The sequence below is a fragment of the Elephas maximus genome, chromosome 9 (assembly GCF_024166365.1).
Source record: "Elephas maximus indicus isolate mEleMax1 chromosome 9, mEleMax1 primary haplotype, whole genome shotgun sequence".
In the NCBI taxonomy this organism is placed as follows: domain Eukaryota; kingdom Metazoa; phylum Chordata; class Mammalia; order Proboscidea; family Elephantidae; genus Elephas; species Elephas maximus.
Genome location: NC_064827.1, coordinates 91,301,854 through 91,328,948, shown reverse-complemented (window position 1 = coordinate 91,328,948; position 27,095 = coordinate 91,301,854). Strand labels below are relative to the sequence as shown.

General features: G+C 43.2%; 2 protein-coding genes across 7 annotated transcripts in view; one reads left to right on the top strand and one right to left on the bottom strand.

Annotated features, from left to right (window-relative positions):
* The window catches only part of OSTF1 (osteoclast stimulating factor 1), a 63,754-nt gene extending 39,394 nt beyond the window's left edge, over positions 1 to 24,360 (bottom strand). The window contains exon 1 of the mRNA XM_049895214.1: positions 24,116 to 24,360. Coding sequence (XP_049751171.1) covers positions 24,116 to 24,149 — 34 coding nt within the window. The 5' untranslated portion in view covers positions 24,150 to 24,360. The remainder of the gene's footprint in view (positions 1 to 24,115) is intronic.
* Positions 24,361 to 24,754: 394 nt separating this feature from the next.
* NMRK1 (nicotinamide riboside kinase 1) overlaps positions 24,755 to 27,095 on the top strand; it is a 44,549-nt gene continuing 42,208 nt past the window's right edge. For all 6 annotated transcript variants that reach the window (XR_007518580.1, XR_007518581.1, XM_049895216.1 and 3 more), the window contains exon 1: positions 24,755 to 24,842. The gene's annotated coding sequence lies outside the window, so the exon portion shown is untranslated. The remainder of the gene's footprint in view (positions 24,843 to 27,095) is intronic.

Sequence of the window (27,095 nt, the reverse complement as noted above, 5' to 3'; positions counted from 1 at the left end):
TGGCTGATGAAAAAGGAAGACAAGAACTGATGCCTCTGAATTGTGTTGTTGGCGAAGAATACTGAATATACTATGGACTGCCAGAAGAACAAATAAATCTGTCTTGGAAGAGGTAACAACCAGAATGCTCCTTAGAAGCAAGGATGGCGAGACTACGTCTCACATACTTTGGACATGTTATCAGGAGAGACCAGTTCCTGGAGAAGGACATCATCATGCTCGCTAAAGCAGAGGGTCCTTGAAAAAGAGGAAGGCTTTGAACAAGACAGACTGACACTGTGGCTGTAACAATGGGCTCAAGGATAACAATGATTGTGAGGATGGCGCAGGATCGGGCAGTGTTTCATTCCATTGTATATAGGGTTGCTATGAATCAGAACTGACTCGACAGCACCTAAGAACAACAAAAACCAACACGTAATCTACAATTTCTGCTCAAGCACAAGTCTCGCTGTCCCTTCCAAATCAGCCAAAGCTAAACGGAAGGTTTTTGTAGAAAATCAAAACTAATGCAAACTTCTACATACCCCTATTTATTCCTATGGCGCACTGTGTTCGTGTGTGTGTGTGCGCGCGCATGTGTATCGTTGTACATACTGGGTGTTAGAGTAAAATAAGAAGCCCTGGTAGCACAGTGGTTAAAGCACTCAGCTTCTAACCATAAGGTCAGTAGTTCAAACCCACTAGCCCACTCCGAGGGAGAAAGACAGGCAGTCTGCTTCTGTAAAGATTTACCGCCTTGGAAGCCTTACAGGATCGCTGTGAGGCAGAATTGACTCAAAGGCACTGCGTTTGGTTTTTGGTTTAGAGTAAAATATTTATCTCACTGAAGGTCAAGGTTAAAAAAAAAAGTTTGAAAGCTACTGGTTTAGACTATCTGATCAAATTAGGGCTCTGCTACAGGGCTCTGAAATGAATGAATAATATTTCCTCTACTTTGCAAATTTTAAGATTCTCCTAGTATTTTTTTTAATCCCTCTTCCATCCCAAACAGGCAATAGTTACAACCAATCTTAGCGTTTTCAAAGAGGAAGAGTAGTAGAATTAATCCAACAAGGGAAAAATCCCTGGAAAATAAGAATTTACCACAGATATACATTTCTTGTATTTGCCCCACAGAATATTAATCTTCTTAATTTATATTTCCTGGGTACAAAAAAAAAAAAGTCACTACCTCCAAATATTTTTAAGTAAAAGTGTTAATGTTACTTCTGCTAGTCATGTGTAAATTATTTTGTTAAACATGCATGATGAAACAGGGTGTTCTCCGCTCAAAAACAAAACGGGAGGCGTCTATGATGGTATCCAAGAGTCAAGGCCATCATTTCGAAGCCTGGGGTGAAAGGAAACAGCTGTGTTCTGTTTGGCCAATACAGGGCTCCCCTGGGCTTTGTGGATTCCAACGCCCACAAAATGAGGCGATTAGCACACAGAACAGCTTTCTTGGTCTACGTCTCTAGCTAGCCATGTCATTCCACAAAAGCTCATTGCTCCTGAAAATAAAAAGAGGTGGTAATCCCTGACAAGAAGATGATAATGTGGGCGTAGCAGCCTCCACAAGTTTCCGATGTAAAGAGTACGTTTCTTCCCTCACACTTCTATTCTTGAATTAACTAATTCAAATCTAATCGATTCTGTTGGCATATATACCGTTAAAGGATATTACTAATAGAAAAGATTATAAACATAAAATTTGCATTCCCTGCACACTCAAATACCACCTCTTCCCTGCTGTCTCCTCATATAATCCAAAGGAAAGAAAAAAAAAAAAAAACCTCAAGAATTTGAAATGTCTTGATCTCAGCTGCAGTAATGGCAGACTCATTAAAAACAGTAGTCAGTGTGTTTTCTGACAAGAGGGTTCTGTTTATTAACAGTGTGCCTTTCTAATCCTTTTTTTTTTTTTTGGCTTTGCTTATACTTTTCAGTGCCTTTCAGCAAACTTGGTTACATTTACATCTTGAAGGAACACGACTCCTAGTTATTTTTATTTCTTGTACATACTCTTACAGAAAAGTCCCAAAAAGCGGGGTTCAAAGTTTCAAATGACAAGCTTTTTGCCAACTATGTCCTGACTGGCTAAAAAATCAGAGAAAGAGAGCAATGGTCCCAGTTATGTATTGAATTGTGTCTCCCCAAAATATGTGTTGAAATCCTAACCCCTATCATCTACGGATATAATTCTATTTGGAAATAAGGTTTTCCTTGTTTTGTTAATGGGGCTCTAACAGTGTAGAGTGTGTCCTAAGCCTAATTACTTCTGAGTTACAGAAGCAGCAAAGAAACGGAGACAAGTGACCACAAACTGGGGAAGACAAATGCCACGTGAAGATCACCAAGAAACCGGAGCTACAGAAGCTGAAAAACAACAACAAAAAAAAGTCTATTGCCATCCAGTCGATTTCCAACTCATAGCAACCCTATAAGACAGAGCAGAACTGCCCCACAGGGTTTTCAGGGAGCAGGTGGTGGATTCGAACTGCTGACTCTCTGGTTAGCAGTCAAGCTCTTAACTGCTGCGCCACCAGTGCTCCACAGAAGCTGAAACAAGGATTTTCCCCAATTGCTGAAAGGGAGCCTTCTCCTATAGCTGGTGCCCTGAATTCAGACTCCTAACCTCCTAAAACTGTGAGAAAAATAAATTAATTTTCCTTAAAGCCACCACCTGTGGTATTTCTGTTCCAGCAGCACTAGGAAGTTAAAAAAAAAAAAACACTCTTTAAAGGCTTTTCATCCCAGGGCAAACTGCTTCCAAAGTCAGCTTGATGAGACCATGGGAAATAATGGAAGAAAATGCTTTCTTTCTGTCCTTGGAATTTAGAAAAAAGACTACAATGGTAACATCACTTTTGAAAAACACAAGAAGACCAAGTGCCAACCCGTGACATTTAGGCCTGCTTTTGTATGGCCCGTGAGCTCAGAATGGTTTTGACATTTTTAAATGGTTGGGAGGAAAAATTATAATAATAATTTTTCGTAACACATGAAAATCGTCTGAAATTCAAATTGCAGTGTCCATAAATAAAGTGAATTGGAACGAAGCCACGCTCATTTTTGCTTGTGTATGCCCACGGCTGCTTTTGCACTATAATGGCAGACTTGGGTAGCTGTAACAGAGACCATATGTGGCCCGCAAAGCCTAAAATATTTACTATTTGGTCCTTTACAGAAAATGTTTGCTGATCCCTACCCTATGATCCCCATTTCCAGTAAGCAAAAAGACAAAAAGAGCATCATGTCATAACGTGAAGAGCTGCAATTCCAAATTTACCCCTTACCGACCCCATAAGCACCCTGGGCTTGAGCTTCCTGCTATAGGAAATGATGTGCTTAGGCCAGGGCTTCAAACCGGTTCATTTCAGTTCCAAATTCCCAGGACTTTATACATAAGAATCACCTGGGGATCTTGTTAAAATGTAGATTTAGATTCAGTATATCTGGGATGGAAAAGCAAATTCTCAGCAGGGAACTTGTGAGAAATACAAACTCTCAGCAGGGGTTTGAACTCCTGAGTTGAGCAAATGACTCCATACATCCAAGACTGTTGTTTTTGTTGCTACCTGCCATCAAGTTGGTCCCCAATTCATGCTGACCCCATGTACAATGGAACAAAACATTCCGGACCTGAACCATCCCATGATGCACTGCAGATCAGATCTTTGTGACCCATGGGGTCTGACTGGATGATTTTCAGAAGTAGATCACCAGGCCTTTCTTCCTGATTCCAGCTTAGTCTGGAAGCTCTGCTGAAACCTGTTCAGCATCATAGCCACACACCAGCCTCCAATGACAGATGCCTGGTGGCGGTACATGAGGCACACTGGCCAGGAATCAAATACGGGTTTCCCACATGGAAGGCAAGAATTCTACCACTGAACCACCATCCGTGACTCCAAAACCCATTGCCACTGAGGCAATTTCAACTCATAGCGACCCTACAGGACAGAGCAGAGCTGCCCCACAGTTTCCAAGGCTGTAAATCTTGATGAAAGCGGACTGACATATCTTTCTCCCACAGAGCGGCTAGTGGGTTAGAACCATCGACCTTTCAGTTAGCGGCCAAATGTTTAACCACTGTGCCACCAGGGATCCTTTCACCCGAGATTAGGAATAGAAAGTTCCCTAACCTAAACTCCCTAAACACAAACTAAATTACTCATCTAAGATCACGTTTACAAGACCCTTACCATGTGCCAAACTCTGCAAAGCATTCACTTGCAAAAACTCATTTAATTCCCAAAATATTTGCTTGTGAAGAAAATATCTTATTCATCCTGTTTTCATCAGTTGAGAAAACTGAGGCTTAGAGAGAGTACCTACCTAGCCAGGTTACAGATAGGAAGGGGCAGGGATGGGTTTAAGTTCAGGCCATCTGGTCCCAGGGCCCAAACTCAGAACACTCTGGACTGGCATCAGAAAGAAATGAACTTGTAATGCTGGCACTATGGGATTAAATGAGACCAAACAAAGTAATGTGTTAAAGTACTAAATATGAAGGATCCCTGGTGGCGCAATGGTTAAGTGCTCAGCTACTAACCAAAAGGTTGGCAGCTGAAACTCACCAATCGCTCCATGGGAGAAAAGACCTGGCAATTTGTTCCCATAAAGAGAGGGCTCCAAACTGGTTCATTCCAGTTCAAACTCCTGCTGCTAATTTGCATTTCCAACAAGTTTCTGGCTGAGAATGGACATTTCTTACAAGTTCCCAGGAAGTGATATATGAGAATCGTCTGGGGATTTTGTTAAAATATAGATTCTGATTCAGTATATCTGGGATGCAAATGCAAATTCTCAGCAGGGAACTTGTTAGAAATGCAAATTATCTGCAGGGGTTTGAACCAGAACAAACTGGTTCAGAGCCCTGCATAAAGAGTGTATGCTAGAAAGCCCCACGGGGCAGTTCTACTCTGTCCTATAGAGTCACTATGACCCAACAGCACAAAACAACAACAAAGTACTAAATACAGTTCCTGACACATTGTATGTGCCCGTATATGTTAGCTATTATTAACTGCTATGAATTTTTACCTTTTTATGAGGTTTATTCCTGGTGTCATTGTTCTTACTGGCAAGTCAAAAACCAAAAGCTAACACTGCTGTTGACTCAATTCCATCTCATAGTAACATCTTTCTCCTGAGGAGCTGCTAGGGGGTCTTGAACTGTTGACCTTTAGGTTAGCAGCTGATGGCTTAACCAATGCACCACCAGGGTTCCTCCCAATATGCCAACAGGAGAATCTTAATGCTTTTGTTAATCAAACAAAACACAACACCTAACATTATGTCCCCTGTTGTTGTTGTGTGCCGACTCCTAGCGACTCTACATGATAAAGTAGAGCTGCCCCATAGGGTTTCCTAGGCTGTAATCTTTACAGGAGCAGATCGCCAGGTCTTTGCTCCCTTGGAGTGGTTGGTGGGTTCAAACCGCATACTTTTCACCTAGCGGCTGAGCACTTAACCACTGTGCCACCAGGGCTCTTTTATGTCCCCTAGTGGCTATGAAAGAATTAAATGTTAAGTTTAAAGTTATTGTTTTTGAAACCTATGGCTATGAATACAGAATTAATAAAAAAAAAAAATACATAAGCATGTAAATATATTATATATACCGAACTTCAGGCTACCATAATAAAGAAAAGGCTCATCGTGTCCGTTAAAAATTAGTTTTTTGTGCTAGCAAGTGGCCATCTAAGATGCATCAATTGGTCTCAACCCACCTGGAACAAGGAGGAATGAAGAACACCAAAGGCACAAAATAATTATGAGCCTAAGGGACAAAAAGGACCACATAAACCAGAGACTCCATCAGCCTGAGACCAGAAGAGCTAGGTGGTATCTGGCCACAACCGATGACTGCCCTGACAGGGAACTCAACAGAGAAACCCTGAGGGAGCTGGAGAGCAGTGGGATGCAGACCGCAAATTCTTGTAAAAAGACCAGACTTAATGGTCAGACTGGGACTGGAGGAACCCTGGAGGCCATAGACCCCAGACCTTCAGTTACCCCAGGGCAGGAACCATTCCCAAAGCCAACTCTTCAGACAGGGATTGGACTGGAACAGGGGATGGAAAATGAGACTGGTGAAGAACAAGCTTCTTGGATCAAGTTGACACACAAGACTATGTTGGCATCTCCTATCTGGAAGGGAGACGAGAGGGCAGAGGTGGCCAGAAGCTACCCGAATGTACACGACGGGAGAGAGTGGAGGGAAGTACTGTGCTAGCTCATCAGAGGGCAATTAGGAGTGTATAGCAAGGTGTGTGTAAATTTTTGTATGAGAGACAGACCTGATATGTAAACTTTCACTTAAAGCACAATAAAAATTAATTTTTAAAAAATTAGTTTTTTGGGGATACACTCATGTTTTGCTATTATATAAAAAAGGCTGGTAAAATTATACATACAATCAGTTATGTAAAGCAAAAACATGCAAGAAAAAAACTGGAAAGAAACATCAAAATGCTAACAGTTATCTATGGGTGGTAGAAATTTGAGTCATGTTTCTTTTCTTCTTTATTTTCCAATTTTTCTACAATGAATAGGAATGTCATATATAGCCAGGAAAAAAAAAAAAAAAGGTGTTCTCTTTTAATGCCCTATTGAAGGAAAATACACAAGTTATTTGTATTTTATTAGCAGAGTATTTATTAATATGATTTCTCCTTTGTTCTCTTTGGCTTCCTGACCTCACCACGGGGGGGGGGGGGGGAGAAATGGGTGAAAGGTAAGCAACTACAATGCCCACTAAGCTCACAAAACTGAGAGAAACTACAAGTGACATGTAAGCCACTGACACGTCAGGGAGGCTCCTTGCATCAGCGTAGGCTCACAGACAGCGACATCTAGTCTGATTTGGGGAAGATAATGGCAGTTGCCCAGGCAAAGTGGGGCAGGGTAGAAAATCTAAAAACAAACCCAATGCCGTCGAGTCATTTCTGATTCATAGCGACCCTACAAGACAGAGTAAAACCGCCCCATAGGGTTTCCAAGGCTGTAATCTTTACAGAAGCAGACTGCCACATCTTTCTCCCGCAGAATGGCTGGTGGGTACGAACCACCAACCTTTTTGGTTCCAAACCAAAACCAAACTCACTGCCGTCGAGTCGGTTCCGACTCACAGCAACCCTATGGTTAGCAGTTCCAAAACACAGGGCACTACAAAGACACAGAGGAGCTGGAGGACAGGGAGAGGGGTCATGGCAGGTCAAGAAGATGAACATGCCTGGAACCTGGGGTGGGAAATGGTGAGAGGCTGGGGTGGGGGACTAAACGGTGATGAACACAGGCTAGTTGAAGGGATTCTGAAACCAAATATATTTCATGTCAGGGCCCAGAAAAAACGCACACTCATAAAACAAAAAAAGTTTCGCAAAAAGCACTTACCCTTACTTTGGCTGATTCACCCTGATACTTTCTCTTCTTATTCTATTTTTTTATTCTTCTCCTTTTTTTTTTTTTTTTAAGATGCTAATCATAGCCAACTAAACTCATTTCCTGACCTACTTCTAGATCACCACGCACAGGCTGAAAAAAACAGCAGGCCAGGGCATTTGGTAAATGAATGCGTGTAACCAGTGTCTGGACACTAAACAGAAAATCTACAGATTTAGACATCTGATACTCTTGGCAATAATAAAATGCTTTCATAATAGATTAACGAGTGATCTTAGCCCTCTATAAAGACAGATCCTAGCAATACAACAAATGTCTCCTTTATTTTTCATTTATAGCAGAACCCATTTAAAAACTGGTAAAATGACAGGGGTATACACTGTATCTGTTATGGGTTTAATTATGTCTCAAAGAGATTTGTTGAAGTCCTAAGCCCAGCTACCTTGGGAATGTACCCTTATTTGGAAATAGGGTTATCGTGGGATCATAACGAAGTAGGATGGGCCCTAATCCAATATGACTGATCTCCTTATAAGAAGAGAAGAGATACCGAGGGATAGACACAGTAGGAAGACGGCCATGTGAGGACAGAGGCAGAGATTGGAGTTATGCTGGTGTAAACCACGGAACATCTGGGGCTACCAGAAGCTGGAAGAGACCAGGAAGCATCCCCTAGAGTCTTCAGAAAATGCAAGGCCTTGCCGGTAGCCTGAATCCATACTTCTAGCCTCCAGAACTGTCAGACAATAAATTTCTGTCATCATAAACCATCCAGTTTGTGGTGCTTTGGTACAGCAGCCCTGGGTAATTCATTCAGTATCTAAGAAAAACAAAAAAAGAACTACAGCTTAAGTGAGGTGCTCAATCAAAGCTTACCTGATGGACTCATCCATGGCTAAAGGGACAAAGGACTAAATCTGTAGCTGAGGGCATTTTACTGTTTCCGGTTAATACTACAAACTCTGGATGTGTGAGATAGATTATCCAACACCAGAAGAAAAAAGTAATTAGAAAGCAAAGAATAAGCAGTAACTCTGAAAACTGAGCCCCTCCCAGTTGAGAAAACAGAAGGATTCAAGTTTGAGTCTCTTGCAGAGCACGCACAAGGAATTTCACAAAAGTCCCCACCACAAAATATAAAAGAACTCAAATCAAGAAAGCAGGTTCAGAGAAGCCACCTAGAGAAAACCAACAAGACGTCTAACACGTTAATTTCCTCCAAGATCACCTCCGTTACTAAGACAACAGCCTTTAAACGGTTTCCCAAGCTGCATCGTCTCTCAGGTCAAAGCAACACTACTTCACAAGGTTTGTGTTGGGTTCTAAGGGTCATGTTCTTACAACACTTCATAAAGTGGCCACGCTTGCCTGGTCCAAGTTTCCTGGACATTATGCCTCAGGCTGGAGCTTTGCCCATCCACCATTCCAGGGTCTGACCTGGCACCCAGCTGAAGTCTTAGCACAGGGCAGCACTGATGGTAGGATGCCCCCAAGAAGTGAGCTGCAGAGCTGGGCAGACCTCAGCTCCTTCTCTCAGCTGGGCCTTGGTCCTGGAAGTCTAGACTGTTTATGGAGAGGAGGGGCCAGAGAGAAGCCATAAAGGGTCTGAGAAGCCCTGAGGACTCCAAGTGACTCCCAGAAAAGGCCAGGGGAGAATCTCAACTCAAAGAAATGTCCAGTGATTTTCCCAAACCAGATCAGGTTTCAAGAGGAGGAAGAGGGACGCAACAGAATAGAGTCCTTTAGGATTTCCCCTAGAGAATGACTGGGCCTGACATGAAAATCTGTGGTTTTCTAGGGCTGTAATAAAACAGGATGTAGAGAGGGTCAGCGAAAAAGAGGAAGACTTTCAACAAGATGGACTGACACAGTGGTTGCAACAATGGGCTCAAACATAGCAGCGACTGTAAGGATGGCACAGGAGTGGGCAATGTTTCATTCAGTTGTATATAGGGTCGCTACGAGTTGGAAGTGACTCAATGGCACCTAACAACAATAAAACAGGGTAAGTTACAGCAGTTTTCTGGTGGAAATTTCCCTTTCTCTCAAGGCCTGGGTTGTAAAAACACCTTGAGGATCAATACTTGAATTCAGTGCCTAAGCTCTCAGTTACCCCAGGGCTGCAAGGCACCCCTCCACACCCCCCCGGACATTGCATATCCTCGCTGACTTTTTTTTTTTTTTCCTCATAATGGATCCCCAGAAGATTTTTTTATCTTTTTATGAATATGGCATTAAGGGTGGAAAGGAGGGGAGGATTGAGACAGTAATTTGCCTTTGGAGTCCCTGGGTAGTGCAAATGGTTAAAACGCTTCTCTGCTGCTAACCAAAAGGTTGGAAGTTCAAGTCCACCCAGAGATGCCTAGGAAGAAAAGCCTGATGATTTACTTTCAAAAAATCAGCCACTGCAAGCCCTATGGAGCACACTTCTACTCTGACACACGTGGGATCCCCATGAGTCAGAGACAACACGACAGGAACTGGTTTTGTTAACTGGTTAATTTGCCCTTAAACTTCTAGGAATGCCCTTGTCCCCTCCTAAACCCTTGAGACTGCAGAACTATTTGCTGTTTAAGACATGGATGGGTTGACAGTGAAAACGATCTCTCTGCCCACAGGGACAGAGAAGGAAAACTCAGCGCTCTCAAGGGCAGTGGCTTTCCACCAGCATGCAATGGTTGTCTAAATTACAGGCTTTCATAATAATTACTAGGAATTTAGTCTCCTTCAATACCCACTGTCCAGCTGCCAAAGTAACCTACCATCTCTTGTCATTTGTCCTGACAAACTGTAATTCTTTATCTTTGGTTTTAAAGATATTTTAGCAGAAAATTAATACTTAAAAGCACTATAAAAAAATTTAACTACTAATGGAATTATTTTTGAGTGCCAAAGTTATAGCAGTAACAATTATTCCCATCAATACAATTCTATGTCCTTAAGTTTACCAAAACCCCTATAAATTTATAAAACCAAAAACCAAACCCGTTGCCGTCGAGTAGATTTTGACTCATAATGACCCTATAGAACACAGCAAAACTGCCCTACAGGGTTCCCAGGGAACAGCTGGTGGATTCGAACTGCCAACCTTTTGGTTAACAGCCAAGCTCTTAACCAGTGTGTCACCAGGGCTCCATAAATATATAAATGTTCTTTTATTTTTTATTTTTTTGCTTTCTTGTATGAGAGCGATGGGAGGACTGAGAAACACTCTCTTAGGGGAAGACTCATCATTCCTCTTCTACAGAGAAGCACTGAATACCCTGTCCCCTGGAATTAAACATGAGAATTTCTATAAAGCAAGGTCTGAACTTGAATCCATGGCATGAAACTGTACCTCCAAAGAGATAGGAAAAAATAAGATGGAAGGAGGATCCTGAATGAGATTCTGCACAAAGAGTCCATTTCTAAAAACTAACAGAAGACATCTCTCCTTAGATTTCAGATCTACAGAGTCGACGTCCTTGAGCTAATTCAACTTTACATATTTTCCAAACATAAAAGTTCTCAACATCTTAGTGGCCTTGAGTGAACAACTACATTTTGTAAGGATCTCATTGGAACCGGAATGTGTACAGCCCGCGAAGGAGTCGCTGGGTAGCACAGATAGTCAAGGTTAAGCGCTGGGCTACTAAGTGAAAGGTTGACAGTTCAAACCCATTCAGAGACACCTCGGAATTAGCCTTGGCAATTTGTTTCCAAAAGGTCACAGCCTTGAAAACTCTATGCAGCAGTTCTGCTCCATACGCATGGTGCCGCCACGTGTCAGAACTGACTACAGCAACTCACAACCACAAAGCCTCAGACACATTCCTGCGGGCCAGCCCCAGTGTCCTCCTCCTCTAGGCAGCTGCAGGAAATGCTGGCCTATACAGATAGAGCCTAAGTGCAATTAAAAAAAAAAAAAGTGCAATTAGATCAGGCCTAATTATTAATATATTATGCCACCATTCTACCCCTCATCCCATCCTTGCTTCTCGCTCTCTGTTTGGTTGTCATGGAAATCTGAACTTATGAAAAGCCCTTAAGGTACTTACTTCCTCTACACGTTTGTATTCCCATGCCACTGAGAATTGGGAGGAGTAGGGCAACCGGTAGGGGAACTGATCGAAACATCCCTGGAGTCTATGAGAGTAAGCACATGATGAAATTATTCGGAAATCTGAGAAATTGATTGACAGGCCAGTCTAAGGCAATGAAGAAGGTTTAGAATCAGAGTTAGAATTAGACGAAAGAACTGATGAAGATAAAGACCAGATAAGGACCAGAGTGGTCTAAGTGATTTACCAAGGTCACCTAGCAATTTAAAAAAAGAAAAGGAACCAGAACTTCATTCCCAAACTAACATTTATTTTCTGTCATTATACTCTGCCTCCCCCTTCACCAACGTATGGCTTGATCCTGTAACATACATCCTATTAGCCAGTCTCTACACCTAAAGTAAGGAACCCTGGTGGCACGATGGTCAAGTGGTCAACTGCTAACCTAAAGGTCAGTGGATCAAATACACCAGCTGCTCCATGGGAAAAAAATGTGGCAGTCTGCTTCCTTAAAGATTATAGCCTTGGAGCCCTATGGGGCAGTTCTTCTCTATCCTATAGGATTGCTATGAGTTGGAATCAATTCGATGGCAATGGGTAACGCCTAAAGTCCTATCACTAGAGTCTTTCATTTTAAAAGGGAATTCTATGTCTGCCTTGAGCATTATGTGCTTTTAAAGATATATCTAAGATATATGGGATCAAATCGACAACAGCAACTCAAAAGGTTAGATAGGAAGCTTGGGGTGCAGTGCATTTATGTCAATGGGGGAGGAACAACTCAGAAAAGGAGTGTGAGAATGGTTGCACAACTTGAAGAATGTAATCAATGTCACTGAACTGTACATGTAGAAATTGTCGAGTTGGTGTATGTTCCACTGCCTATATTTTCAGCAACTACAACAAAAATAAATTACTAAAAAAGAAAAGGGAATTCTTTTCAGGAATCTTGTTTTTAGTTTATCTTATTTTTTTTAAAGTAAACACCTTTGGGAAGGGAATTACATTAAATCAACGACTGGTTAACACTAAACGTGAATTTGTTAATCCTAACGGAATCAGTGCAAATCACCTGTGAACCTCAGGACTCTATGGAATTCAGAGAAAAAACCAAGTTCCAGTTAATCTCAGTGAGGAAAACCAGGATGGTCCTGTTGCAAGATACTCTGGGCATGTGGCCCTGAGGTGCTATAATCAGACTCAAAAAACAACTGGCAATGCCAGACCTCAAAAGTCAGCTCTAGCCATGTCTGTTAAAGGTTGGGGTCTGAAGAAGGAAGGGAGCCAAAAAGGAAATACAACCATGAGTAGACACAGACACAGAGCAGTGACAGGGTCATAGTACATCAGGAAGACACTGGTACTCTTACCCTGATGCCCAAATGTTATGGAGTATGGGTCTTAAGCAGCAATGAGCAGGCAAATGTCAAGGGATCAGGGCAGATCAAGCAGCAGGTACCCAGGTGCCAGTCATTAACAACAGAGGTTCCTGAGTGGGCATCCAGACATCAAAGAGACCCGGTATCGAGCAAGAGTCAGGAAATGTGCAGGAGCCACTGAGGGGAATAGGGCTCCCACAAAGCCACTTTTAAGTCCTAGGGAGCTTTGTTGTTGGCGTTGCCGTTGTTAGCTGCCATCGAGTCAGCCCCAGCTCATGGTTACCCCACACACAACAGGCTTGGATCACTGCGATCCTTAGAGTTTGGCAGGTTTTGGGAAATAGTTCACCAGGCCTTTCTTCCTAGTCCATCTTAGTTTGGAAGCTCCACTGAAACCTGTTCAGCATCACAGCAACACGCAAGCCTCCACTGACAGATGGGTGGTGGCTGTACTTGGGGTGCACTGGCCTGGAATCAAACCCAGCCTCCCACATGGGAGGCAAGGGCTCTACCACTAAGCCACCACTGCCCTCTCAGGGAGCCTTCAGAGCCTTATTACTTAGGTAAAGAACTGGTCCCAGAGATTGGAAGGGCATTAGGTAAGGACTAGAAACCATGTCAGATTTGACAGGTTCCCTGAAGGAAGTGGGAGTTGCCATAAACAGCAACTCCTATTTCATTTCAGATTACTGTAGGCTCAAGTTCTGACTGGCAACTCCTTAGGTGACTTCGATTTAGAAGCTGAGTACAGAGGAGTAAAACAGAATGACTTGTTCCACAATAGAAAAAATAAGGTTGAAAACAATCTCAAATTTGGCACACCATGGAGCATACTAACATTGGAGGGAATGGTTTCTGTTTTAGTGTTTCATAGCCAGTTCCCTTGCTTGAAAAATCAATGAGAATATTTTCAGTTTACATCTGTCACAGGTATCTTCAGACAATGTGGCACTGACTCATCAAAACTATAAACCCCAAATAAGAGCATATTGCCAGACAGAAGACCCTGCAAACCCATGCAGTTAATATTTTAGAGATACAGACGTAAGTGTCTGGTTTTCAAGCAAGGAAGTATGAGGAGACTCTGTGGAATCTTCCAAAGGCCTTGTAGTCTCAGATACCTCCCATCTGTGCCAAAAGGCTAGAGAGGCTTCTCTCAGCCTATCCTTCCGCACCTATGTTCAGAAAGCTATGACCCCAAAGTACAGATTTGGTCAGTAAGTTCCTAGAAGACACATAGCCACTCCAAAATACTCTCCAGACTGAAGTCGGTTCTTTGTCACAAGATCATCCTATAGGAGTGAATCACTACGAGTCTGAATTGACTTGACGGCAATGGGTTCGGTTTTGGATTATTGGAGTAAGTTGATTCAAATCTTTTCTTCTGGATAGGGAGCAGGGAATTCTGAAATGAAACCCATGAGTTTCTCAGAACCAAGCAAAAACTCTAGAGTGCAAGGATCCTTAGAGAGTATGACCCTCTCTAGGGCTACCTTCACATCTTTGGAAGAAGCCTGAAGCAGTTCCACTGAACAAAAAAAAAATCAAACCTGTTGCCACCAAGTCAAATCGACTCATAGCGACCCTACGGGACAGAGTAGAACTGCCCCATAGGGCTTCAAAGGAGCGGCTGGTGGATTCAAACTACCGACCTTTTGATTAGCAGCTGAGCTCTTAATCACTGTACCACCAGGGCTCTAGAGGCAGTCCCAATAGCATGAGTATAAACAGACTTGGTTTCTTTGGCTTTCCTTAATTTAAACTCAAATTACTTTCAGGCTCCCTGGGAATCAAGAGCACCAGAAAAAAAAAAAAAAAAAAAAGAGCCACATAAGGTAAGTGCGCTCTTCGATCCCAACAATATAAAACCAAAGTACCTTTTCAAATTCTAAGGTACACTAAAGAGTTAAAAATTCCATGATAATCAAAATTCGCAAGTATAAAACTCTCCCCAACTCCCACCCATCAGTAAGCTGAGGTATTTGCCTTATGACTTTCTATAAATTGGACCAGTAAGCAACATCACTATGAAGAGAGAAAAGACTGAAGTTTTCAAGGATTTCATTTTACTTGGCTCCACAATCAACACCCATGGAAGCGGCAGTCAAGAAATCAAACAACATGTTGCATTGGGCAAATATGCAAAAGTTTTAAAAAGCAAACATGTCACTCTGAGGGCTAAGGTGCACCTGACACAAGCCATGGTGTTTTCAATCATCTCATATGCGTGCAAAATCTGAACAATGTATAAGGAAGACCAAAGACAAGTCGATACATTTGAATCATGATGTTGGTGAAGAATTCTGAATACACCATGGACTGCCAGAAGAAATGAACAAATCTGTCTTCAAAGAAGTACAACCAGAATCCTCCTCAGAAGCAAGTATAGCGACACTATGTCTCACATACTTTGGACATGTTATCAGGAGGGACCAGTTCCTGGAGAAGGACATTATTCTTGGTAAAGCAGAAGGTCAGTGAAAAAGAGGAAGGCCCTCAAAGAGATGGATTGACACAGTGGCTGCAACAATGGGCTCAAGCATAACAACAATTATGAGGATGGTACAGGACCCAGCAGTGTTTCATTCTGTTGTACACAGGGTCGCTATGAGTCGGAACCAAGTTGACAGCACCTAACAACAACAAAACATAAAGTAGGAAACAACTGGCAAGAATTAGCAAAGAGGAAGTGGCCACAGCCATCCCATCGGTGAATTGCTGAGTTGATTTGAAGCTGCTGACCCACTTTAACCTAAGGCTGTAAACTACACACCCATAACTATTGCTAACACTCTGACAAAGAGATACTCCAGGAAGGAGGCGGCTAAAATGTATCGAACTAAAATCTCATTGTGTGGAGCAATATAGTTTCCCATAAACAGCTACATCAGGTTAAATGGCTTTCTCTTTAATTTGGAACAAATTTCTCTGGTTTGCAGTTCCCTACAGAGAAGCTCAGCAAATCCACAGTTAGGCAAACGTCAAGTTATTTCATCTCTGCACACACGAAATGACTTCTCCCCCTTTCTGCCTAGCCAACTCTGGAGCTCTGGTACTAGCCGAAAAATTGGCAGCTGAAACCCTCCTGGTGGCTCCACAGGATAAAGACCTGGCAATCTGCTTTTGTAAAGATTACAGCCAGGAAAATCCTATGGGGCAGTTCTACTCTGTCACACAGGGTCACTCGGCACCTAACAACAACAAACTCTTACTCAGCATTCAAGACTCAACTTAGATGTCCCTTCTGTGATACCTTCTCAGCTTCCTTTAGTTCCTTGCCAGCCTTTTGTCCACACCTTGACAATATATCCTATCACTGGCGATATAATGTTTCTGTTTAATTAAGTCATGCTCCCACATTTCTGGTAGGGAGGTAAATTGGTACAACCTCTCAGATGGGCAATTTGGAAACATCTATGAAAAAGACACTTGGTACCCGAAGCTAACTCTTCAAACAGGGACTGGACTGGACTATACCAGGCGCTCCTTGAGAACTCTATGGGGCAGTTGTAGTCTGTCCCAGAGGGTCACTATGAGTAGGAATTGACTTGACAGCAGTGGGTTTGGTTTGGTTTTTTTTTTTTTTTATATGACAGAAAATGATACTAGTGAGGAGTGAGCTTCCTAGTTCAAGTAGACACATGAGACTACGTGGGCAGCTCCTGTCTGGAGGTAAGATGAGAAGACAGAGGGGGACAGGAGCTGGCTGAATGGACACAGGGACTACAGGGTGGAGAGGAGGAGTGTGCTGTCTCATTAGAGGGAGAGTGGTTAGGAGTACACAGCAAGGTATGTATAAGTTTTTGCATGAGAGACTGACTTGATTTGTAAACTTTCAGTTAAGGCACAATAAAAAATAAAGACACGTGGTAAAAAAGAGGGTCACTGAAAACGAGGAAGACCGTCAGTGAGATGGACTGACACAGTGGCTGCAACAATGGGCTCAAACATAACAATGATTGTGAGTGTGGCACAGGACCGGGCAGTGTTTCGCTCTGAGGTACGTGGGGTCGCTATGAGTCGGAACCCGCTCGACGGAATCTAACAACAACAACATGAAAAAGACAATGCACATAGCCTCTGATACAGCAACCCTGCTGCCAGGACTTTATCCTGTGGATTAACATCTATAAGTAACAAGGCTGTTATTAACACTGTTCATTATTACACAAGACTGGAAACAATCTAAATGCACATTAATAAAGAATTGGTTAAATAAACACAATGGAGTCCCATGCAGCTGTTCAAAAGAACCAGGGAGCTCTCTCTCTATTGATATCCGCAATTTCTTTTTTTCCAAGCTGATCTGTTTGACCTGCTCTGGTGGAGAATCTTGACTTGACTGGTCATATCAGCTCACTTTTTTATTTTTAAATGGATTTTGTCTTTTTAAGCAAGTGAGGACAATTTTGGCAATGATTTTCATTGGGCAATAACAGACGGGATGTGTATCAGAAAAGCTCACTGCACTAGTGTATCTAAGTCAGGTCCACAAGAGGCAGAGGGCACCACTATTTTTGGAAGAAAGGGTGCAGCTGGAGCACTGCCTGCCTCCAGCCTTTGCTTCTTTGTGACAAAGCTACAAGCCATGCTTACCACAGTCTCCCCCAACTTCTTCCGGATAAAAAGACTTTATCACGTATCAAGCCTTTACATATCAGCCATGCAAAGAAAGTTTTACAGCTATGTAGTTACAATGGAATAAAAGATTGTTCTTACTCTTAAAAAAGTGTACCATCTAATAAGGAGACAGATATAAGAACAGGGAAGAGTTACAGAAAGCAAATGCAAAAAATACAATTACGCAAGTTAATAAAGGTGGCTGTCCAAAAGAAGTGGGTCTCACCTAATAGAATCCTCAGAGGTTTTTCCACTTTAAGTGCACAGACTCAAGGTAATGCCTGTGTTCCATTTCCAGCTCACACCAGTCACTTCGTAGCTCTGTGGCCTTAAGTAGTTTACTTAACCTTGCTAAGACTTACTTTCTTCATCTGTAAAATGGGAATATTACGACTCACCTCATAGGGATGTTAGAATAATGAAATGAGACCGGGCATAAAAAATGTCTGGCACAGTGTCTGACACATAAAGGTAAAATAAACATTAACTGTTACTATTACCATCAACATCATTCTGAAATTTTCAAGATGTTTCTCAGACTTTACTCTGCTGTCAGGAGTAAATGAAGCATCAAGTTTACGAAAGAAAACTATTCATGTGCAGAAGAGTTCAAAGCCAAGCCCATACCCTCACCTTTGACTCTTTACTCAGGGGAAAAAAAAATTACATAAAAGTTCAGATCTTTTTAGATGAAAAACTTTTTCCTCCCAAAAGTGTCATTTAAGTAGTATATGTGTGCCTTCTTTCAAGTTTTACGTTTTTACTGTGAATACAAAAGAATCCAAAACACTGACATTTGCTTCTTCAAAGTCTCATGTATTTATTTTCACAAGACGTGAAATATTCATGTTACTTTGCTTTCACTACCAAGATCAATAAGCCATTTGAACAAAACAGTTAAGGTCAGACATCAGACTTCCAACTACAATGGAACTTAGAATGCGAAGACTCTAAGGTCCAAATTCATTCAATATCCTTTGGTCCATCTGTACATGGAGTCTCGGAACAGCTGCCACCGAGTCAATTCCAATTTGTAGTGACCCTATGGGACAAAGTAGAACTGTCCCATAGGGTTTCCAAGGCTGTAATCTTTATGGAAGCAGACTGCCACATCTTTCTCCACTGACCTTTAGGTTAGCAGCTCACAGCTGAGCTCTTTAACCACTGCGCCACCAGGGCTCCTTGTCTCAGAACAGTCTTTAAAAAAGTCTTTGTGAAAACAAAAGTTCTGTCTTGTACTCTCCGGCAAGCCAGCAGCTTCACCCTAATTGAATGACCAGGCTGCTGAGGGTGGCTAAAAGCAGCAAAAGTGCTTGCTAGGTGCTGCTGAGTCGTTTTCTACTCATAGCGACCCCACGTGACAGAGTAGAACTGCTCTAGAGAGTTTTTTCGGCTGTAATCTTTATGGTAGCAGATTGCCAGGTCTTTCTCCCTTGGAGCAGCTCGGTGGGTTCAAACCCCCAACATTTTGGTTCACATCCAAGTACTTTAACCAGTGTGCCACCAAGGCTCCTTAAGTATTATACATGTAAAACTGAAAGGCTAGGCTGGTTCAGAAAAGAGGGAGAAAAAAAGAAACAGTTGCCGTCGAGGTGATTCCGACTCATGGCAATCCTGTCAGAGTAGAACTGTGCTCTACAGGTTTTCAATGGCTGATTTTCTAGAAGCAGATTGCCAGGCCTTTCTTTCAAAATACCCTGGGTGGACTTGAACATCCAACCTTTCAGTTAGCAGCTGATGGTATTAACCATTTACACTACCCAGGGATGCCTTCAGAAGAGGGAAAAGATCTCATAAAGAATGATGGGAAGACTAGAAAATTGCGACACAGCTAGCAGAGTACCGTGGTGGCTCACCTAACTACTGGAGGGCAGCAGATAACAGGGAGTGTTTCAGTGACTGGCCTTGAGTGGCCGTATAGAAAAACAATCACCAAGCAAGGAAAGGTCAGACTGAGACAGAACTGGTTTCTCCAGCAGAGGGTAGACAATACTGCAGAGACTGCAGGAAATATGCCAAACAACAACACACTTAAAACTGAAGCTGGGACAATGTTTTTGCAAGTAATTGTTTTCTTAAAAAATGGATGTGAAGATAAATAAAACCTGGGAAAATATTCACCAAACGTTAATAAGGTCATCAGTATATGATAGGTAGAGATGATTTTTACGTTTTTATTGCTTATCTGCACTGTATTTTTTTAAGTTTTCTATAACAAATTTACTACTTTTATTTTTAACTACAAGATTTTTGAACAAAATGGATGAGATCAGCCACCCAATTGTACATATGCAGTGTTCTAAGATAAAGTCTGTAGCTATGTCAACTTCCCCATCAGTCTCAGGATCCTCACAGATGAGACCTTCTCTTATTGTTCATTGGAACCCTAATGTATAGAAAAACAAAAACCACTACCATTGAGTCAATTCCAACTCATGGTGACCCCATGTGTTACAGAGTTCTCTTGGCTGTAACCTTTAAAGAAGCAGGTTGCCAGATCTTTCTCCCATGGAGATGCTGGGTGGGTTTGAACCACCAACCTTTAGGTTAGCAGCTGATCAAAACCGCTTGTGCTACCCAGGGACCTCCCTAGCATACAGGGCAGACCCTAAAATACAAGCTGCACGTATTAGGAGCTTGTATTTTAGGGTCTGCCCTGTATGCTAGGGAGTGTTTAACGAATGAATTTTAGATGTTGCCAAAAACCCAACAAGGTGACTCTAATATAACATCAGAAAGAAAAGGAAATGAAGTGGCAGGGCTCTTCCTTCCACCAGCGCCTGGCTGGGACTTGCCTGGGCCGCCTCATTTCTGGAATGGTCCCTTGTTAGCGATATGCCAATCACCCCAACAAACACATTAGCCCACATTACAGCATAATGGCCCTTGCTATTAAAATCTTCCAAAGTCATCGGCCCTCCCTCACCTTGCTCCCCTCCTTTTATTACTGCTTATCGAGTTGAGCTATGTTGTTTTGCCCCAATTTTGCCCTGAAGGAAGCTATAAGGAACACAACTATGATGTTCCCTTTTCTTGCAAAGATTTTCAGTCCACTCCAACACTTGAAGAAAACCAATGGGAAAAGTTCGTCTCAGATCTCAGCGCCATTAAAATAACAATCTCTCAGAGAAAGTAGTGTATTTTATTTTTATGAGCACTAGGAGTCTTATAACTCATCTTTTCTCTTTCTGCTTGAAGGTGACAGCCAAATCTTTGGCTCTCCTTCAGTAACATTGCAGGACTGTATGCCTATCTGTAAGCTAATTTTTTCTCTGGTTTCCTCTTATTATTTTCCCCTTCCTCGACATGACCCTGCTGTCTTGATCTTTTTTTTTTTTTTTTAAATCTCTCTCAGATGATTTGCATTTTTAGAAGTTCTTGTGGGGATGAGGCAAGGTATAAGCAAATCAAGACACCAAAAAAAAAAAGTATGTAAATACATCCTCACCCCTCAATCCCAAGGGTTGCCTCTATCTCACCCATGTAGCTTGCCTGCAGGATAACAAAGTAAAATTAAGCACCACTCTCCTTGCTGCTCTACCAACTAAGAAGTGACAAGAAGACTCACCAAGGACTAGAGAGGCCCTTTCCTTTCTACTTTCTCCTCACCAACTCTAAAATACATATGACCACTTACGTGAATGGTACAAAATGACATACGGCAGAACGGCACAATGGTTAAGAGCTCAGATTCTGGAGCTGGACAACCTGGGTTCTAATTCTGCTCTCCCTCTACTCCTCACCAGCTGCTGACCTTGGATAAGTTACTTAACCTTCCTGTGCCTTGCCTTCATTTCTCCATGGTGTACACTGTTAAGGTGCTTGGCTGCTAACTGAAAGGTCGGAGGTTTGAGACTACCCAGAGACACCTCAGAAGAAAGTCTGGGGATCTGCTTCCAAAAAATCAGCCACTGAAAACCCTACTGGAGCACAGTTCTACTCTGACACACATGGGGTCACTATGAGTTGGAGCTGAAGCAAGAGCAACTAGAAAAAAAAAGGCAACAAATAATGGACCAACACCACAGAGTTGTTTTGAAATGGCAGCGATAATGGTATCAACCTCGAAGGGTTGTTTTGAGGAGTAAACGAGTGAATGTAGGTTAAAGTGGTTAGACTCATTCCTGGCATACAATAAGTGTGGGCCATTACCGTAACAGGACAGTTCTGCTTTCAATTAATTATTAAGCCAGCCCACACAAAGATTCATGTCTGATTGAGAATACTAGTTCTCACTGTAAAGTAGTAAAGTGACAAACTCATTTCTACAGTGGTGACCTTACTGGCATTCGAACCTCATTTATAAATTCGCATGGAGTCAAAGTTCTCTATCAAACAAGTCTCATTCACCCAGTTGCTTTCTGATTTACAGAGTAGGAGAAAGCACTGGGGTCAGAAAACAAGGATGATTCTTGGGAGTGTGTATCCCTAGTTGGATAAGGGATGATCCCTAAACCATACCTGTGCGTGCATGTTTGTGTACACGCACATCACTGTCACTGTCTCTCCAGATGCAGCACCAAAAAAAAAAAAAAAAAGTTGCCATCGCATTGACCCCAACTCATGGCAACCCCACGTGTGTCAGAGTAAGAACTGTGCTTCATAGGATTTTCACGGCTGATTTTTTGGAAGTAGATCACGAGGACTTCCCTCTAAGGCACCTGAGTCTACCTGAACCTTCAACCTTTTCGTTAGCAGTTGAGCAGCACTTTAGTTTGCACCAGCCAGCTACTCAGATGCAGAACCTCCCCCCACCCCCAAAAAATGGCCGAGTCAATTCCAACTCACAGAGACCCTACAGGACAGAGCAGAACTGCCCCACAGGATTTCCTAGAAGTGGCTGGTGGATTTGGTTAGCAGCCAAACGCTTAACCACTGTGCCCGCAGATGCAACACAGACATCACTTAAAATGTCTGGAGATAAAAAGAACCTCATAAACAGCTATTCACGACATTCTCTAAAATACTTTGTTTAGCTATCATTTAAAAAACTCTGCTTCGTTGGATACTTGAGGTCCTGATTTACATCTGAATTTAGAAAGCTGCCACAGCATGCATTAAAAAAAAAAAGCAACAACAACAAAAAAATCATTGCCATCCAGTCGATTCTGACTCACAGCAACTTTATAGGAGTAGAACTGCCCCCATCAGAGTTTCCAAGGAGTAGCTGGTGGATTTGAACTACCATCCTTTTGGTTAGCAGCCAAACACTTAACCACTTTGCCACCAGGGCCTCACCTCATGCATATGTACTTAAAATGCAAATTCCTCATCAGTTTCCACATCTAATAGAGTCTAACTCCAGTCACACCCTCTGTTCACCCACACCCCAAGGCCTGGGCGGCTTCCTTCACACCCAACCCACCAAAACTTTCGTCTTCAATAAATGACTGTTCCACCCATGCGAACCAAAAAAAAACAAACCCATTGCCATTGAGTGTATTCCGACTCATAGTGACTCTATAGGACAGAGCAGAACTACCCCATAGGGTTTCCAAGGAGCGCCTGGTGGATTCAAACTGCCGACCTTTTTTGATTAGCAGCCGTAGTTCTTAACTACTGTGCCACCAGAGCGAGTAGGTACAAAATCTTCAATTATAAAGACTTAATACCCCCACTGCAGAGAAACAAAACTGGATAACCATAGAAAAGTTAAAAAAAAAAAAATTCTTAATCCTTGAAACTCTACCTTTGGCAATGAAAGTTACTTCAAAATTTGATGTAAGTTTCAGCCTTTTCTATAATGAAGTTACATGAGATTGGAAGAAAATCCTGGGATTACATTGGAGCCTTTTACCTTGCATTTCCTACATTTTCCGTAATTATCTACCCGAATGAATGTACATAGGACCTCATTTCTGTTACAGTATGGAATTGAAACACCTCAGACTCTTTTTAATTTCTCTTATTTCTCCAGATCACCGAAAATATTCTAGGAACAGAGTCAAAAATTACCAAGGACTATTGGCCAAGATTCATATGGTTTTTGGTTTATCGGTCTCGAAAGCTGCTCTGGGAAATTCAGCAATCTCATCCGCTGCAAATTCATCGCATGGAACTACGACGATAAACTATTCCTTCCGAATACTAACAGCCGAGATTATTCTGCCGCAGCCTAGATTCTTCCTGCCATAAGCACCAGTACAGAGCTTGCTAAAATGCTTCCTAAGATCCCGAAGTCAATTTCATACGCGGCTCCTCTCAAAAGTCCCGAAGGAGCCCCGCTCGCCCACCCCACCCTGCTAGCAGCGCACTTCCCGTTCGCTCTGGCCGGTCAAGAACTCTAACTTGACAGTGACACATATTGAAAAAAGAGGAAGTGGCTAAAAGGCCATTTCAAGAAATATTTAATTTTTTTTTATAAAATGGGATCGATGGCTCTTTCTGCCCGGAAAGCTTCAATGGGACGTAACCACCATACACGCTGTAAAGTTACAGCGAATGACAATGTTGCAAAAAAGGCGACTCCTTTTTAGAAAATAAAAATAAAACCCTCGAAATCCTTCTGCTATCAAAAATGATCTATCCCTTATAGCAAACGCAACAAAGCTAGCAATTACCACCCTGGTGGGTCCGATCCCGAAAGCGACGCTCGGGGCCGGGGACGTGCCAGGTCTGCCCTGCCAAGTGGCAGAGGAAACGCGGGCGAGGAGACAGCCAGGACTCGGCAACCACCTTCCTTACCTGGTTTGACTGGTTTGGGTGGAGGCTTCGACATCTCGCTTCCTGGACTGGCAAATCCTAAAGACCACGCACAAAAAGCCAACCAAACTTCCCGTCCGCCGACACTCCAGGGAACCCGAAGTTTCTTTTTGTCTGGTTTGCAGTCCTGCGCCTTCAAGGACCTGCGCCCACTCTTGGTAACAGGAGGCGCGGACGCAGAGCGGCTCCGCCGTGCCCTTCCCCGCCCCGCGGTCGCCAGAGCAGTCCCGAGCGCGCGGCCCGGACGACGAGGAAGTGGCCGCCGCCTCGCCGCGCGCTAATTGGCTCCCGGGCTGGCAGCCCCGCCGCGGTAGGCGCACAGGCGGCGCGCACGGCGGCGCGCGCCGCAGCGGAACCAGCGGAGTCCAACAAGGGCGCCGCAGGCACGGCTAGGATGGCCCCCGCGCGCGCGCCGCTCACGGAAGAAGGCCGGACCCGCGCGAGGTCGCGCGCGCCAGGACACGCTCGCCGAGGCCCCGCCCCGCCCCAACGGGAGGCTGGACCTTGGAGGAGCGTCCGGGCTTAGTAGGAAGGATCCACCCCGTGCCGACGTTTACCTGGGCACCTCCAACCTGGGAGTGGGCTCGGGGAGAGGGGTTGTGGGCCTCTCGGTTAGCGAGCTGTGGGTAGCGGCGGGTTAGTTAGTATCAAGCGCACATTTGGTAATCGCCTCCGCCGCTTAGCTTGGGAGGATTCGAACTGGCGCCAGGTGAGTACCTGCGTGACCCTGCCGCGTCGCGCCCCCTTGCTGTGGCTTGGAGGTATTTCCAGAATGTCCCTGCGCCGGAGTTCAGGACAACATTGGGTTTTGCAGACCCTCTTGGGACTCTTACTACCTTAAACGGCCTAATAAATATCCTGTCCAGGAGAACGTTTACTCATGACGGCGTAGCGCTTTAAGGTCACATAGTAATCTTTAAAATAGGAGTACTGCAGCCAAGATACCGCACTGGTAGTTGGGAGACGTCACTAGGGACGTGTCAGACGGGAGCAGAGTCTCATGCCTCTTAGGACTGAAGTTGACCAACTAATGCCCGCGAGCTAGGAATGGTTTTTACATTTTTCAATGGTTGAAAAGAAATTTTTAAAAAAGATTATTTTGTGACACGTGAAAATTAGATGAAATTCAAATTCTTTTGTCCCTAAAGTTGTATTGGAGCACATCCACACACTTTTGCTTATTTATCTTCTGTGGCTGCCTCCACGTTATAAAGGTAGCGTTCAGTGGCAGCCCTCAAAGCTGAAAATATTTACTATCTGGCCCTTGATAGAAAAAGTTTGCAGAGCAGTTTGAATTTCCCAGCAGATTGAATTTCCAGTGGAGGAAGGGCTGGATCGTATAAGGAAGGCAGTTTGCGTATTTCCGAAATAGCACAGTCAAATACTATAAGCCCGTTGTACATTCGGTGAAAGAAAAATTGAAAGTAACTGTTTACATCAGAGCCTACATAAAAAGAAGCTCCAATATTTCTGGTATTTAAAAAAAAAAACCCAACCCTACTGCCTGCCGTCCAGTCGATTCAGACTATAGCGATCCTATGAAAAAAAACACCGTTGCTGTCGAGTCAATTCCGACTCATAGCCATCCTATAAGACAGTAGAACTGCCCGGTAGGGTTTTCAAGGCTGTAAGTCTTTTCTAAAGCAGACTGCCACGTCTTTCCCCCAGAGCCTTAGTGCCTTTCACTTAGCACCCTAGAGCTTTAATCACTGTGCCACCGCCCCCGGGACTCCTCTGCATTTCTGGTAGTGGCTGGTAAAAGATACGGAGATTCCATGGCGGCAGCCCCGGGCAATTTCCATGTTTACTAAAAGGGAGCAAAGTTTAAAGAATAGTAGGAAAACTGCTGTCCTATCTCATGGAAGAAGATAATCAGAATATCTGTCTTAGTTATCTAGTGCTGCTGTAACAGAAATACCATAAGTGGACGGCTTTAACAAAGGGAAACATTCTCTCACAGCCTAGGCAGCTAGAAGTCCAAATTCAGGGTGCCAGCTCCAGGGGAAGGCTATCTCTCTCTCTCAGCTCTGGGGGAAGGTCCTTGTTAACAGTCTTCCCCTTGTCTAAGAACTTATTAAGCACAGGGACACCAGGTCCAAAGGACACGCTCCCCTCCTGGTTCTTTCTTGGTGGTAGGAGGTCCCCATCTTCTCTTCTAGATTGTCTCTTTTGTATCTCAAAAGAGATTGGACTCAAGATACAACCTGATTTTATAGACTGAGTCCTGCCTTATTAACATACCTGCGTCTAATCCTGCCTCAGTAACATCACAAAGGTAGGATTTGCAACACAGAAAAATCATCAGGTGACAAAATGGTGGGAAATCACACAATAGTGGGATCATGGCCTAGCCAAGTTGACACACATTTTGGGGGAAACACAATTCAATCTGTAACACTGTTGGATAAAATAAATGTATAAAGAGTCCTGAAAACATTTCACTCTTGTTTTTTTAAATGCAGACAGCTCTTTGAAGTCATTTGAAAATTACAACATTTTGCCCCCACATTGTCTTCCGTCCTTCATACTTAGGGAGCTTCTGTCATTTTTGCAGCCAGCTGATTCTGGACATGCCAATCTGACCATTCTGTACTTTAGAATCCAAAATGCACCACGTTGTTAGTGAAATGAATTAAACAGAATAAACACATACCCTTTATGAGAAAGTGGTGTTAGGTGCAGTGGTAAAATTCTTGCCATTTGTGCAGGAGACCTGAGTTGGATTCCTGGCCATTGCTCCTCACTTGGAGCCACCACTTGTCTGTCAGTGGGGACCTGTGTGTTGCTATGATGCTGAACAGGTTTCCATGGAGCTTCCAGGCTAAGATGGACTAGGGAAAAGGCCTGGCAATCTACTTCTGAAAATTCAGTGAAAACCCTGTGGATCACAATGGTTCAATCCCCAACTGAACGTGCATACCTTTCTTTCCTTTGTGCATGGAGTGACCAGGAGTTGGCGGCA